Below are 17373 nucleotides of genomic sequence, written 5' to 3'. Positions count from 1 at the left end.
CCAACTCTACATCAGCCGAATGAATATATTATGCCGACATACAATCGGCTGATCGATCTACAGTCGGCTATTATCGACCAACAACAGATGACTTAATTAACCTCCAACCGAAGACCATCGATATATCAGAGTTACCAATCGATGGACAGTCAGATCTTCTACCGACTTATCAGTATTATCGACATACTACCGGCTTATCTGCTCAACATACCCTAACCGTTATGAACGGTTATCAACTACGTGTCACTGCCAGAATAAATGACCTACTAACTCCATAATTATAGTCCGATAATTTAGCGGCATAAAAAATGAGACCACGTGCTCGACGGTTACATCAGAATCATTCATAATTTTGGCTGAAACGAGCAGCACGAATTAAGATAATTTTGGCTGAAATTCTACCACACTAAATTTTTGATTAGCTGTTCACCAACTCTTCTTTGATTTAAACATCGGAGGGTCCCCATCGGACACAACTCCAATCTGTGAGGATTTGATTTTGTAGATGCTCTTCACCGATGACAGATGAAAAGGAGTTACCCGTAATAAGAAAAAAAAAGAAAAAATCCAAAAAAATTGATCTTTCTTTTTAGTTGTTGAATCATTGTTTGATCAATCAATACAATATTCTAAATCCTCATATTCATAAAATCAAAATGATACCTATATGGAGAGAGAAATCCGAGTTTGTTTTTCACGAGGTTTTGAATCACTACCACAGCATGTCATTGCCATATGGGCATCTAAATTTTGTGATTTGTCCACTTAATTGCGTAAAAATTATTTAAGAACCTTGACTTTAGGTTTTAGGGTGCATATATGATAGAGAAAGCAAAGAATTTTAGACATGGCTGCGGCAATAAGTAAGCTTTCAGTAACGTGAGATAAGATAAAAAGATCTCAGCGGAAGACCTTTTATGGTTGATCTACAATTGATTACTAAAAAGTAAATCTAAATATTGCATGCTCTATGTGCAATTGGACCATGCCAAATCCCATGGTGGATAACATGCCACGTTACCCCTTGTATTTCATCAATTCTCAATCTCGTGCTATCCATCGTGCATATGCTCCGAGATTTGTCCTGGATCACTTGGACATGATGCAAGCACTAATTTTTCAAGGAGCAGGGTTTCTTCCATAAGAGTGGGGATTTGGTCCAAGGGGCAAATACTTACTGTAAGGGAATTCAAGTTATTCTCCATGTTTTGGATTGTGGATGTACCCTGATTTTGGATGAATCACATAAATTTTGATGTCTTCTATATTTGCTTTTTTTTTTATTTCTTTTGTATATTTTTTTTAGGATTTGTTCGAAGAATCGGCTGAAAATTTTATCGTGGATTGAACTAATTAAATCAGTTACATAAAAGAAGTTTATAAAGCTGGATTAGCCTAAATTCACAATCAATCCCATTATTCATTTTGAAGTAGGCTGGTCCGAATCCCATCAGGGGAGGAGGAAAAAAAAAAAGGAAAAGACTGTGGAGAACATTTGGACCAAGGGCGACACCTTGGTTTATTGGTTGAACCCAAAATCTCTACGGACATCCTCATCTACGAGACTCCTTGGCTGTTGATTCGAAAGATAAAAAGACAAAAAAAAAAAAAAAAATCAAACGGCCAAGATGTTGCCTATAAGTCAATAAATTCACCCCGTGGACAAACTGACCAAAATATCCTCAATGGGTGAAAACGACTACCATACCGGCCCAAGAAATGGCGAGGTTCCACAGGGGCAAGGCCCGTAAAAAGCCATCCAAATTCTAGAAGGGGGAGGGGGGGAGGAGAGCATGAACCAGAATAGCGGGCATGGCAAGAGCAGCACAAGAGTCGGGGTTTTGAGCTCTCACTTCCACCCTTCGCCCTTTCCCCCTCGTCCTCCTCGTTCTCGCATGGCCTCCTCGGAGAAGGATGCCGCTCTCGCCGCCGTTCCCTCCGATGCTCCTACCATGTGAGAGATGCTCCTCTCCTTACCCCCCCCTCTCTCTCTCTCCCCCCCCCCCTTTTCTTGATCTAGTTTTGGGTATTTGTGTCGATCGTTCGGTTTTTTTTTTTGTTTGTTCTTATGTTTTGATCGGAGTGGTCTGGATGGGATGGTTCTGTTTTCTCTTTTGTTCTGATTGAATGTATAATGTTTTTTTTTGGATTGAGCGGAATGGATTGGGATTTGGGAGATTGAAACGTTTGTGGAAAATTGAATTTTGGTGGAACATCTTTAGGTTATTTTGTTTTTTTGAGGCTTGTTGATCCTGTTTTGGATCGAATTGTGTCAATTATGCGGTTGGATTGAGCGTGGATGACGTGAGTTTTGTTCAAAGCTCAAAATAGGAAATGAAACGGCATAATTTTTATTCGTCCCCTTATTTTGTATGCGTACATAAGAGTTTTTTTTCCTGATTTTTCTTATTGTTCCTTTATTTTGTTCCTTTATTTTCCATCATTTTCTGATGATGATTCAATCCGTGATGCATTTGGTGCAACATAAGAAGCTAGTGCAATAGAGGTTGTACCGGATTGCAGTTGGGGCCTGCAGGCACGCCTCGGTAGCAAACTTGCACTTGGTTTTGATTGAAGTTTTACTTATACATGTACCCTTTGCCAGATTATTTTTCTTCTCTTTACTTATTGTGTGTCATATACATCTTAGTATTTCTTCTATTGCACATGTTTTCATAGTCATTTATCTGCTCAATCTAGAGTCTATTGCATGCTTTTCTATAATAGGGTCATTTTATGGTTGGAAAGTCAATGTGGTTTTTAAGATCGGGCCAAACATTAATACCACTTCTGCTTTGCACTTAAATATGATAATGATAGAAACAAGATTTTAATTGTGCAGACCTGTATTTAATCATCAAATCCTATTCTGTGATGCAGCTTTGACAAAATTATAAGGAAGGAAATTCCTTCCACAGTGGTTTTTGAGGATGACAAGGTATGTTATGGTATTTGGAATTATAAGAGCCCATTCTATAGTTCTTTTTTTTTTTTTTTTTTTTTTTTTGTGAATATTCAAGTTACAAAGTTTCTTAAACTAATAGAAATTGTTCATAATTTCTGTCATCTATCCTGAAATGAAATTGCTCATGACGATATGACTTTTGAATCACCAGTGCACAAGTATGTCCATTGCTTGTGCAGGTGGAGTGAAAAAAAGTAGGATGGTTAATTGGAGAAAGGGATTGAAGAGAGCAAAGTAGTCTTGCTGTTCAAAATATATTAATTGAGTTCTTTCCAGTGTTTATCTAAGTTTCCTGATGATTTTGATTCTAAACTTGCATGTCACATCGTCAACTGGTGAATCGACTAAAATATTGATATGTAGTCTTGTCAATAGGCAACCAATGTATTGCATCTTCTTTCTTTTCAATTATCTGAAGATTTCTACTTAATTTCACAATGTGTACTGTTATTTCATTTAGATCATACTCGCCTCTTAATTTATTGATATTTCTCTGAACTTGATGGTCATTTATAGTGAGCTGGCTATTTATCTTGTTCCGAAAGTTCAAAGTATTTATAGTAGAGATGTACCTTGTCACTTGCGCGTACTGTATGTGCTCGATTATTATGCCTCATATCCACTTATGGTTTGCTGATTTGAGATGCTATGGTGTGCAGTTTGTACTGGTTGTACTTAAGTATGAGCAGTACAGTGGTGCAGTCAGGTCTTCAAACCTTGGTTCTTCCAATGATGTGGTTGATCCCTTAAGTATTTTATTTGTTACTTCAAATGAGTTTTCAACCTTGTATTTCATGAGTTAATATATTTGGCAAAGCAACTTTGGTGCACAGAGCCATTAGTCTCTAAATTCAGGGCCTGACAATTGTGCATGCATTGCTTTAAAACATGTAATAACATTTCAATATCTCCAGGCTTGAAAAGAGAGAAATATGTGACATTTCTTTATATACATACTACATAGGGATACATCCTTGTGAGACTTGCCAATTAATGAGTTCAATTGGTTAAGATAAGTTCTTTGAATTATTCCATGAGAAAACCAAACATGCATTATGGAACATGACAATGTAAACATAGGTGGTAACTAGGAAGCATTTCAATTGCATTTGGATTGCAAGCTGATAGAGGACCATTGCCTGTGATTGGCATTATCACCTGTGGCAGGTTATAGAAAATTCATCATGGAAACAATATTCTTAATAATAAGTTTTATTCATTTATGGGCATAAAAGAAAGTAAGAACTGACGTGAATCTGGCAAAGGTTTTGTTCTTACAAGTTATTTCTTGTAAAAGAGCTTAAGTCAGTGGATGAATCATGTTGACTTTTATTTTTCAATTAAGTTTCATGAAATAGCTTTAAGATGCTTGTATAATCTTTTAGAGTTTCCCCCTGTACCGAACAATGGATCTTGTCTATTATGGATTAAGTATCATGCTTTTCAAAGTGGATGGGGTTCTTAAGATTGTTGGCTGTAGTTATTCGTGGAATCTTGCCCTTCAATCTATTCATCTAATTTTTGGTCTGCTTCTATTTTATTTTTTGGGGGGCTGGATGGGAGGGGTTTGGGATGTGGAGGGGCGGTTTTGGCATCATATAAATATGGAACATTCATGGGGAAGTGAAAATATTTTTTTTGTCTTTTCCCTACAACTAAATCTTTTTTTTTTTTCAAGGAAAAAGTGCAGATTTTTGGATGTTCACTTGTTTATTCTTAACTTTTTACAATGCTCTGGATATTTGTCTCTTAAGTTTTCATGGTTTTGTAATATTGAAAAATTATCTTTCAACTTATCTGCAAATACACACAAAGGTACCTATGAAGAGTGGAAGATTCAGTGTCATGAGCTGGATATCAACAAATGTGCTAAAGGAGCATGATATGCCCTTCAGGGAGCCCATGTGCTATTATAAAGTGTCTATCATGAATCACAAAATCCATCCTTGCACCAAGAGGATTTTGTTGGATTTCTAGTAAATGTAATCCTAAGTTGGTTGTACATTTGTTCATCAGAAGGGTGACTTATTTCATTTAAATAAGTTTAAATTAAGCTTGTATTTACAGGTTGTCTAATATTGTTTCTCAACAAGTCATTGAAATTCTTCTTAATTGATTGCTGTCATCATGAGTGTTCATTTCAACAGGTTCTTGCATTCAGAGATATATCTCCCCAAGCTCCCACTCATATCATAATCATCCCCAAAGTTAAAGATGGATTGTCTCAGCTTTCAAAGGTATCTTTATATGATTCTACAGTACATGCTTCCATATATCAATTTTTCTTGTGCTTGAAATCTTTTTGATTGACAAGAATTACATCGTGTCAGCTTTTGGTTTGGCATAAAGCAGGCATAAGGATTGGAATAAACCTTATGCCAGCCAACCATTTTTTGGGAAATAGACATAACCTAGAAATATTTATGCTGGTCAAACTTGCTTATGACAGGCATAACTACTTCATGGTGGAAGCTGTCATAAGCTATTTTTTTGTGGCATAAAGGCATAATTAATGCATATATTTTACCTTTTTATAGACAAAAAAACTTGATCCAAAAGTTATTCGAAAAATTTTAGCTAAACAAAAATTGCAAGTGTTCTTGGCAAACCATTTCAATTTCCATTTTTCTTATTGCTGAACCAAATGCAGCCTTCATGATTAGAGCCACACGACAAAGTGAGCACTTAGTTAGGACTAATAACTTTCTTTTTATTTGGTGAGAAGCAACACTTTACTAAAAGGCTGGTTTACCTAATTTGCTTGGATGTGGTCAATTCACATTCAAGTGAGGGGCTAGATACCATAAATGAAATAATAAAAATGCTCCAGTTATGTGGTTTTATTATCATTTAACTGGCCAGATTTGAGGTAGAGACATTTTGTGTGGTTGGTGACATATTGGATGAACCAGGCCTGTTTTGGTTTGGATTGGAGTTGGGTCCCTCTATATCCATTCAAGTGCTTGAAAAGTACCCAAACTGATCTGATAACCCTACCCAATTGACAACAAAGGCGATCTGAAGCTAACCTAGTGAAAGATTAGATTAGGAATGGCATCTGATCCCGGGTGGATCGGTTGGAATCTGTGCGGGGTCAAAAAAATCCGCAACTCATATAGAAATCATTTATAATTAGGTTGAGAAGTATAAATTCATGCACAAACCATTTATTTTATACAGAATAATACCCACCCTGCCAGCCTATTTGTTGGTCTTGTTAGCCATATGCCAAAAAAAAAAAGGACCAGGGAAATGGCACTTTGCATTGGCGCCTAAAATAATCAAGACATGTCTTGCACTCCATCTTTCTCTTCATTTTTTTTTCTTAACCAATAAGTACACAAACCTTCCTAGTCACTAGAACCAGACATTGATGACCTTATGGCCCACTTCACCGTGGCCACTACTTTAGGGGTGCAGAACTAGATTTTAAGGGTTTTCCAACCTATGGTGGTGATCTATTGGTTGAACAACCAAACCCAAATGAAACCTGTTTGTTATTAGGTTAGGCTTGGCTAACCAAACTGGACTTGGTTGCAAAAAAAACCCTCACCCTTTTTTTTTTTTTTTCAGGCTGTTGAGTGGGTCCAGGTCAAAATTTTCACCCCTATATAGGATACCTTCTCAAAAAACCTAACCTAATATAACTTTCTCATCAAAGTCAGGGTTACATTTAGTTTTAGGGTTTGTAGGTGGAGTTGGCTTGGGGATGAGCCAGAGGAGGGTGGCGGTGGTATCATAGTTGCTCCCAACTAGTAGTTCAGCTTCCAGCTGTTCTTAAGTGCTGGGCAGTGCCACCATCATGGGCCAAGTTAACAAGTTTTGGGACTCGGGCTGGTTAGTGTTGACTAGTGCAATGCATGAGGGGCTGCACTCAATCAGCATGAGGCCCTCCAGGGAGGCCGCATCAGTTTGATTGATGGCAGGCCAGGAGATCAAGTTGGAATGGTGGGCATGGAGAAGGTGTTTTATCTAATCTGTGGGGAAGTCAGGGTGAGGGTGGGGCAGAGGTAGAGGGAGGCTTTTACCAGCAGAGGCCAGTGAGGACACAGAAAGAGGGGCAATGGATGTTTCCATATTAATCTATTTTTTATCCTTATCATCTGCTCATGGTTAATGATAACCTTCCACTGCGCTGCTGTATGGTGAGCAGAACTTATGCATATATCAATATATAATCATCTTAGCAAATCAAAAGCTTTTTTGTATATTAATGTCAAATGCTTGGTTACCAGGTACACTAAATGAGGCCATCGTGAATTTTAAGTATTTTGATATGTGATCACCATGATTATAGTTATGATAAACTGAACTTCTGAAATCCAGATCAAGTTGTCTTGGTTTATGGATGCTACAATGCCATTGATTTCTAATTGAGACCAAGTTGTCTGACTTTAAAATATCAACGGCTTCCTAATTAATCTGATTTGATCCTGCCACTCTTCCTTCAGAATCTTCACTATGAATGCCATTTAATTTCTCATCAGGCTGTCATAGACCTATCACCTATGCTGCAATTATTTGAAACAATACCAAATAGTTTTCTAGCACTTGTTCTAATTGAGCTGCTGCAAACCATTGTTCTGATACAATCACTGACTTTATCCACACCAATTTTACAACACTTTTCCAATATATTTGCATATCTAGCATTGTGTGTGCATGGACAAATCATACAGACCTCATACTTGTGGGCCTGTTTCCTTCTGCAATACCAGTAATATTATTATATAATTCAACTTCATGAATACTAATTTATTATGAATGTCAACGCTGCTTTTATGCTTCTCTCCACTGCATTTGTTGTTCATAAGTAAATTCCTTTATTGTGTCTTTCAAGAGAAAGAGAACAAGAAATCGCTTCATACAAGCTGTCTAATTTCCTGGTAGTCAATGAGATTTCTTCCTATGTTTAACAGAGGAGCATTTCATTTTCTACAATTTATTGCTTGTTTTTGCAGGCAGAAGAGAGGCATATTGAGATTCTTGGATACCTTCTTTACGTTGCCAAAGTTGTTGCAAAGCAGGAAGGGCTTGATGATGGCTTTAGAATTGTCATCAATGACGGACCCAAAGGATGTGAGTTCTAACATGCTTTTAATTTAGATCCTGATTTGAGTTCTCTCATTCTCCTGTTGATTATTTTCTTTTTCCTGTTTTGGTTTCCTCAGGCCAATCTGTCTACCATATTCATGTTCATCTTCTTGGGGGGCGACAGATGAACTGGCCTCCTGGCTGATCAGTGATCCTCAGTTCTCATAGTTTCTGCATGGCATGGTTTGGCCTTGCATCTCTGTTTTCTAATAAATTAAAACGATACATGCAATGGTGTGGAACTGCTAGTGTCTTGAGATCCTGCATTACTGCTTGCTTGAAACTGTCTCTACTTTTGAGGCCAAAATATTTGTGTCTCGGGATAAAGCAGACTAAAGACTTGCAATCTGAGTCAAATGAGAATACATTTGTAGTTGGTATTGTCTGCATCAACATTGCTAAAATGCTTTAATTTACGTGTTCTTGCTGGTGGATGACTGTGTCCAAATTTGCGCTGCAAGAGAGTGACCTAGAAGAATTAATGTTTAACCTCAAAACATTTGAGACCTTGTAGCTCCAAGGTAAGTTCATGGTCAGATTATCACGCGTGGGACAAATAAAAGGTGGAAGACGGGTCTCATACCTTCTAGCTTGTCTTGGGGGAGATGGACATTTCACTACCCGCAGAGTTGCAATACCTTATTTGATTGAAGCAGTTATACGCCCCTCAAATTTTGATGGTACTGACAAATGTTGAATTATGTAGCAAGGTTTTCATATGCTTACATAGAGCAATCCAAAATTGTTTCTTGGATGCTTGAATTTTGCATTCAGATCGAATAGCTAGCAATCACAAAAAGTTACTTCAGATCTTTGTGCAATCGGTCTGAAATTGCTGGACCCGTATGTGACTAAGATAACAGAGGTTTTGTGAAAGTAACAAAGGTGTAAAAGTGAAACGGATTTGCTACACCAGCAATAACATGGAACGATCATTCAACTGAAGATTCTGAGAGTTGTCACTTTTTAAGGTTTGTTGGTAGTTGGTGTTTCGGAAGCTGGTTGAATTATATCACGTGAAGCAGACCCAAGGGAGTTAACGAATGTCTACCGAGTGGAGGAGCACATATATGGTTATTCCTTTCCAAGGGACACAAAAGAATAATAACAATAGTTGTAGTGGCACACAAACATTGGTGCAAATCCAAGCAATCATCCTTGTGGTAGATTGGTCTCCAGATGTATGGGTGATTTTTGTCTTTCACCAACACGCTTGAAGTACAAGAATTGAAGTACCTATACTACAGACAGGTCATACGTAAATAAAATCATGTAAGGGTGGTGTGAGGTAATTTGCTGTTTTCTAGTCATTATTTTGGGTACTTACAGGCTTAAACCAACTCCGAAACAGGTTACAGTCCGGTCAATCATGCTAAATGCAGTTGAGGTAGATTCTGTGACATTTTAATCAAACTATGTATTCAAGAAAAACACCTGATGGAATGAAATATATGAAAGGTATATTGGTGTTGCCACCAGCATGGCTTTAATGCACACCAAGACACATAAGGCAACAATTGTTACCCTTTTGCTGCTTTATTTCATTATTCAACTGAAAGAAATGCTGTCTTATTTGGCTGTTTACAGGAAAACCATCACCTTTATAGATTAGAACACCACTGAAGACCTTCGCCACCAAAATCATTAACTGTTATGAACTTTTAACATCTTGTCATTAGCAGCACCAAATATTGAAAACTTGCACGCTTCTTAAGCTTTATCTCAGGTATTCATGGGACTCAGAGATACCATATATAGTCATCTTCATGAAATACTATGTAACACTCCCAACCATTAAAAATCTCTGTCATATAACCTGAAATATTTGACATGAAGAAATGGCAGCTACTTCACACCACTAATTATCCACATTTTTCATCCTAACTAACAGGAAAAAAAGAGAAAAAGGGAAAAAAAACGTCAACAATCTGGAGTTGAACCATAACACTTCTTGTATGAACAATATGCTTCCTTATGAGCATTTATTATCATTTATACACATAAAAGATTTATTTAGACCAAATTTAACACGTTTGCAAACAGATATGGACCTCCAAGAAACAAGTATATGAGTAAATCAATAATCATATTGAGCACAATTACAAATATGAGCAAGCCTAGGGGAACGCACCAGTGATCAAAGAACCTTATTTGATAAACCAGATTCTATGTTAAGTCAATCAAATTTCCAACATAATAGCTAACAACCCATGCATAGAATAATAAACAATAAATTGTTTTCAAGATATTTCTTCTCCCGAAATCTGGATATGTGTTATCTCATTCAAAAGTTACAAAAAACAAATGCAAAAAAAAAGAGAGGGGGGTAAATCCCCATGCTCTTCATTATTTCAAAAATTCAGGATATAAGTTGTACCTAACCTCTTGGCTGCAAGTCCCTCCATCATCTGATCTTCGCTCTTGAGGTATCCTCCCTCCTCCTGAAACTAAGCTTTGCTCCTCCTACACCACTCCACCGCAGCCTTCTTATTCTCGCATTTCTCACTATTTTGCTCCCCCATATCCTCTTCTCATCATCTTGCTGTCGCATCACATGAGAAATTGCTCCATCAAAAACCTCGCTTCCAACATCCTCCCCACCCAGCTCTTAATAGCGACTGGACAGATGTTTCCAAATGCAAAGCCCATTGCGAAAATAGATGTGCTTTCCCGTCCATCCTGATCAGTTGGTGATGATGTCTTATCTCTCAAATCAAGATTTCTGATAGTTATAGGCAGCATCTCAAGCCTTCTCAAGATCGTGTCTTCGTCAAAGTTGTTAAAAGTGCTCCCTCCATTTTGGCATCAAAGAATCGGATTAGCCGGCCTCAGGTACATCTAGCCTCTCCTTGGATTCGGTCGTCTTCACCGAGCTACCCCCATTGTTTGTTGGCCCCTCAGCCCACTATTTGGCAAACTCTACCTTCACCCATCTTTTCTCTTAAATCCTTAAAAAAGGCATCTGCTTCAAATGTGGTTGTCCTGGCCATCTCAAACTTACCTGCTGCAACTCATTTTGCTATTTTCTCTGTCATTAGTATAACTATATGGTTAAAAGTTGCTGTACCCCAGCTCCTTCTGCCATGCACCCATCGCCCCTCCCTCCTTCAGCTCCGTCACCTTCTGGCTCTCCTAGTTCTTTCATCATACCCTTGCAATCTCCTACACCCCTCCCCTCATCCATTTGCTCCTCCCATGCATTTCTTCATTGGACCACCTCAATTTCATAGTCAAAGTCCTTCGCCTACTCAATCTCTCAACCCTCGATCTCCCACCACCAAGATTTTTCTTCCTTTGACTTGTGAAATGGCCGGTATCGCTCGTTATCTAAGCTAGGCTGCGATGGTCGTCTCATTAAGGTCAACAATGTCTCAACCATATTTGCCCACAAGGTCAAAAAAGTAGGATCTTGAATGACTAGTTCTCTCCCCCCTTTAAATTTTTTGTCTTATTCCCTGATTCTCGGATAGGGCAATCACTAATGGCAGAGGAATATATTCAAGGAGATGGGTTTACACTTATCATGAATCATTGGGACACTTTCTGTGGTAGTATTTATCATAATCTCAAACTTAAGGTCTATGCTACCATTTAGAACCTTCCTTTCTTTTGTTGGACCACTGACATGGTGGCTTCCATCCTTTTCCGATTTGATATTTCTATTTATGTTAGCTGCACATACCTTCATTGGGAAGATCTTTTTGATATAGATGTGGTTTTCCTCTATGAAGATTTTGATAATATCCTTGATCAAATTTAGTTGACGATAAGGCCTCACAGTTATACAATTTCTATGAAGGTAAATTTTATATTTGAAGACGATCCGATTTTTTATGACTCCTCATTACAGTCTCATGATAGTCTTGAAGATGAAGGTAATGGGTGGGATTTCTGGAATGGTGATGAAGATCTTTTTCCTTTAAACTCTTTTTAGCACCATCATAACTTTGCAGGTCTCAATGGGCCCCCACCTGATAGGACGTCCGGGGATGGTGGTTCTTCTAGTTGCAGCCTGCAACTTTTTGTGCAAGGCATCCCCCTCTCATTTCAATCTTTATTGCTTCATTTTTACTCTGCCTTCTTACCCCCGCCCTCTATACATCCATTCCCTGGTGTCCAGTTTCTTTCAATCATTATTCCTCTTTCTAGTTCAAACTCTCGTATGACTTTTTTCATTACTTACTCTCTACTTTGTGTGACAGCATCTTGTCCATCTCCTACCTATCCATCAAAATCTAATCATTATGTTCTTGGCAATCTTACCATTCTCATTAAAAGGATCCTCTTTTCCTTACTTTCTACTCTCCTAGGTCTAACCTCAATATCCTTGCCACCCCTACCTAACCATCCCCTGAAAGGACCTCCCTTTCATCCTCTTCTCCTTCTATCGGCCTGAGCTCCACTCCTGCTAAAAGAAGCATGCATCTCTATGCAAAAAAAGCAAAGGTCCTTGGCCTAAATGAAAAGGAGCTAGGTGACACTAACATCTTGTTCTTGCACTCTTTTATTGTAAAGGAGTTAAGCTCTCTTGAAAAAAAGCATTGCATCATTTTTCTCAGTCCGACTGAGGACACAATCTCTAAGCTTAAACTAATGGAGATTTCTCGCTGTGCAACACACTGCACTTAACCTCAATATTTTACTTTTTGTTCGATCTGCACCTCTTTTGGATAGTTTTATTTTGGAAGTTAATGAAGAAACTGTATCCCTTTATACGCGGATTCTCTACAGTGTACCGCATCGTGCAGTGCATCACAGTACCGCAAAGGATCTACCTACCCTCATTTATAAAATACTCCCTTAGAGCTATATTGGAATGAAGCTCTCTAGAGTAATCTCACTCTTGCTGAGTCATAATTTTTGCTTCGTTGCTTCTATTTGCAGTGATGAATCTCTTTCTCTCCTCTTTTCTTCAGATTTCCATGTCTCACTCCTGGTTTTCTCTTCTCATCAGATGTAGACTCACAGTTCAATGACCCTCACTTCATCACCCTTTTTCGGTTGTGTTCTTCTAATAATCTTTGATGTCAACACTATCTTAGAATGTTTAAGGCTATGGTCTTCAGTGCAAAAGAATGTTGGTAAGAGACACGGTCATCTACTCTTGCTACCACATTCTTTATATGCAAGTGACTAAATTTTGTGAGGTATCAACTCAAATTAATCAAGAATCTTGCTGCTAAAATATCCATTGCTGGCTATCAAAAGAGGTGACTAGATCATCGGGCGGTATTCTCATATGTTGGAACTCTTACAAAGTCTCATGTGCTCCATTCTATGAAGAATTATTTTCTCTCAGCATTATGCATAAATTTCTCATCGAGCCTTCCAAACCTTCTTGGCTTTTGACTATCATCTACAGGACCTAATGATATCAAGCTTCAAAAAATATTCATACATGAGTTATATCTTCTCAGAAATAAATGATCGTGACCCTGAGTTATTATCAGTGACTTCAACCAAATAAGATTCTCATCAAACTAAAGCAGCTCTTCGAAATGTAACCATTCTTCTCCTGCATTCAATAACTTTATCAATGACCTTTGCCTAATGGAGGTGAAGCTCAGTCAACTTTGTTTTACTTGGTCTAACCATGAGGATATACCGACATTGGTCAAACTGGATCGATGTCTTGTTTCTCTTAACTAGGCTTCCTACCATCCATTGCATATTCTCCAGCCACTTATAAAGACAACTTCAGATCACTAGCCCATATTTTTGGATATTGCAAGCATAAATCGGTGTAGTAGTTTCTTCCGTCTTGAATTTTTTTTGGCTCTTTATTAAAAATTTTGAATCCTTGGTTGAGAACTGGTGAAAAATGGGCCCCTCTTCTTGTGATGCAGTTGCCAACTTATTTTTAAAGCTGAATTTTTTTAGGAAGAATCTAAAGCTCTAGAATAAGATTTCAATAGCAAACACCACAAAGAAGAAAGAAAAATCAAACCAAGAATTCTGGAGTTAGACAAAAATGAAGAAGATGGACCATTATCTAATTTAGAGTTAGAAGAAAAAGCAAGCCTAAAAAATCAGCTTCATGATATCCTCTACCAAGAGAAAATATTATGCAAACAAAGAGCTCAAGTAAGTTGGCTGAAAAATGGGGATAAGAACACAAAATTCTTTCATACCATGGCTAGTGCAAGGAAAAGGAAAAATCACATTTTCTTCTTAGAGAACCAAGAAACTACTCTCCTCGATTAGCCACATATTAACAAGGCTTTCTTAGAGTTTTATTCAAATCTTCTAGGGACAAATGTCCAGTACAATATAAGCATAGATTAGAACACCATTTTTCCTACTGTTAATATTAATATTAGTGACTTAGAGACTCCATTTACTGAGGAGATCAAGAATGCCATCTTCAGTTTGCCAAGTGACAAAGCACCTAGACCAGATGGTCGACACAATAATTTTTTTCAAAAAAATTTAGAATATAATCAAATTTGATATCTACATGTTGTTTAGCGTGATTCACTCTAACTTAACAGATATCAGCAGATTAAATTATATCTACATTACACTAGTGCCAAAAAAAAATGTAAGATAGTTAAAGATTATAGACCTATATGCCTGATTTGTAGAATCATGAGGATATTTTCAAATATTTTTTCTATCAGGCTTTCAAAATACATCAAATATCTCATTTTAGACTCTCAATCAATATTCATCCATAAAAAAAATCTCTGATAGTTATTCTCCGGCAATGGCATTGATATCTCACCGTAAGAACTCAAAACAATAGAGTCTGCTACTCAAGCTGGACTTCAAAAAGGCATTCGACAATGTCAATTAGAATTTTCTCCTACAGTTGCTTAAAGCTAGGGGGTTTGCACCTAAATGATGCTCTTGGATCAGCTATACTCTTCAAACAATAAAAATCACTCCAATAATTAATGGAGAGCCGCTTAATTGGATTAAAACTTGAAGAGGTCTCAAACAAGGTGACCTCTATCGCCTCTCCTTTTCATTTTGGTTTCTAATGTCTTAAGTCACATATTAAAGGTTGTTGTTGATCACAATCTCATAAGAAGAGTTGGCTCCTCCAACATAAAAAAAAAATATAAACTGTATCTAATATGTTGATGATACGCTAATCCTTAATGATGAATCAAAGGATCATGTCTTAAATCTCAAGTTTATTCTGTACTCTTTTGAACTCATTCCAGGTTTGAAGATCAACTTCAAAAAAATTTCTGTTGTGGACAAGATCTTCGTACATGTGAGGTATTATCCTTCAAAAGATGCCTCACGTGTCGGGTCGAGCCTTTGTCCTTCCAAAAGCACCTCATGTGGAAAGAATGATCTCCTCCTTATAAGCGCGAGTCCCCCTTGACTTACAATCAATGTGGGACTATTGGTGCTTTTCACATTATTAGAACTACAATAGTTCCATTATCGATTTTGGTATTTTTGAGAATAGAAATATTCAGTTTGTTAGATTATTGGGTTGGATGACCTCAACTCTTCCAATGATGTATCTTGATTTTTCTCTTTTACAATCGAAACCTAGAGCTTTAGATTAGAATTCCATCTTAGAAAAGATTGACAGGAAGTTAAAGTTGTGGAAAGGAAAATTACTTTTAATGGGAGGAAGATTAGTTCCGGTCAATGCTATCTTAAGCTCAATCCCCATGTATTGGATGTCTTATGTTCTTTTCCCTCTTGAGGTCATTCAAAAAATCAATAGGAAGAGAAGGGAGTTCTTATGGAGAGGAAAAAAAATCATGTGAATCACTACTTGGCTAGATGGGAAAAAAATTTGTAGACCTAAACATCTTGATGGATTAGGTATAATTGATCTAAAATTGTTCAATCATTATTTGCTATTAAAAAGATGGTGGCATCTCTACAGTGACCCAACTAAGCCCTTGCAAAATTTGATATTTTTTTTAGCTATACTTTCATAACAAGCTCATAGTGCACTAAGATCAAATTATCTCAAAAATAGCTCAACCATTTGAAAGAGTGTTATGAAAGTTTAGAGCTTCCTCTTGTAGAGTTATAAGTTCAACAGCAAACTAGTTTCATTCTGGTTCGATCAATGGTTGGAAGATAGGCCCCTCAAGGATATTAGATCTCTTTTCAAGGAAGTTATGAATACTCACTATGAATCCTATCTAAAATTGCTCCCTAACCTCCATCAAAATGTAGCTTTAACCTTCAGCAGGAACAAGGTACTTTGGAAGTGAGAAGAAAAAGTAATCTTCTCTACAAAAAATGCTATAACTTCTCTCATGGAGGAGTCTTTTTTCAGTTAACTTTGGCCATATGGTCACTCCCCATTTCCTCTAAAACAAAAGTTTCTATATGACTCCTTCATCACGACAAGATTCTCACTTCTGAAAATCTACTGAAAAGAAATATCTTAGCACCACCCCGCTACCAGCTTGTAGTGATCATGGAGAAATAACTAACCATCTCTTTATCACCTATCTTCTCCTCTATTTTGTGGAAAAAAATCACTAACAAACTCAACTTTGCTCTCAATCAACAAACAGTGAAACAACTATTTCAGAATCAATACCTCCATCTTCCTCAACATCTTAATCTACAGGTCTGGGTTACTATTATAGTGGGCCACTATGCTTGGCATCCAAATCTAAAATGATATACTTTTTTATTCCTGTATGGGTCATCTTTTGAGTCGGATTGCTAATCTTGGCTAATCCTGCTCTTTCTCTATTTTTGCATATATCATCTTTAATAAATTCAATGGGTGGACCTCCTTTCTTTTTTCATCAAGAAAAAAAAAAGTTACATCTAACTCACACCATTCTTACAACAAATCCAACTTGAAATAAGGATATCACATCCTTACTTTGTCCTCTTTCTTTCCAACCAATTTCAGTATTTTCTAGACTTCTAGGAAAATTATAAGTTAAAAACAATAACAAAAAGTCAGCTACTTTCTTCTCTGCACCTCCTCATCTTCATCCTTTTCAAAAAATGCTTAATGGCTCTACTCTGATTTCATCAGAAGTTTGAAGGCATGAACCTTGGCACTTGCATTCTCTGGCATAGGCTTTATAGCTCAAAACCTTCAGCTCCAATATCATGACAAAAAAATAGCTCACACATATAATATATAATGATTACAATAATTTATTCCATGATTACAAAAATAGTTTAGATAAATTATGTTTCTGATTCCTAAACTAAGTTAGATTTTCTTAAATGATCCCTAAACTATAAAAAACTAAAGTTTAATCCCTAAACTATGGAACCGGTTTAATATTATTATCAAACATGATTTCGATGGCTTTCTCTCATCGGAAGTCTGATGTGGCAGTCACTGATGTTTATGTGGTGTT

General features: G+C 37.1%; 1 protein-coding gene across 1 annotated transcript; it reads left to right on the top strand.

Moving 5' to 3' along the window:
• Window positions 1–1725: 1725 nt before the first annotated feature.
• On the top strand, window positions 1726–8448 carry LOC105046125 (14 kDa zinc-binding protein). The gene is made up of 5 exons (XM_010924638.3): window positions 1726–1954; window positions 2881–2938; window positions 5113–5202; window positions 7927–8044; window positions 8137–8448. The coding sequence occupies exons 1-5, from the start codon at window positions 1794–1796 to the stop codon at window positions 8202–8204; spliced, it is 495 nt and encodes a 164-aa protein (XP_010922940.1). The 5' UTR covers window positions 1726–1793; the 3' UTR covers window positions 8205–8448.
• The last annotated feature ends 8925 nt before the right edge of the window (window positions 8449–17373 follow it).

This window comes from Elaeis guineensis, chromosome 5 (assembly GCF_000442705.2).
Source record: "Elaeis guineensis isolate ETL-2024a chromosome 5, EG11, whole genome shotgun sequence".
Classification (NCBI taxonomy): domain Eukaryota; kingdom Viridiplantae; phylum Streptophyta; class Magnoliopsida; order Arecales; family Arecaceae; genus Elaeis; species Elaeis guineensis.
The sequence above is the reverse complement of the archived record's forward strand: the minus strand, read 5'-3'. Positions and strand labels throughout refer to the sequence as shown.

Excerpts from the sequence above, each read along its gene's own strand:
- LOC105046125 (XM_010924638.3), top strand. The coding sequence starts at position 1,794 with ATGAACCAGAATAGCGGGCATGGCAAGAGCAGCACAAGAGTCGGGGTT. Across the intron at positions 1,955-2,880 it reads CCCTCCGATGCTCCTACCAT|CTTTGACAAAATTATAAGGA; the intron begins GTGAGAGATGCT and ends TCTGTGATGCAG. Across the intron at positions 8,045-8,136 it reads CAATGACGGACCCAAAGGAT|GCCAATCTGTCTACCATATT; the intron begins GTGAGTTCTAAC and ends TGGTTTCCTCAG.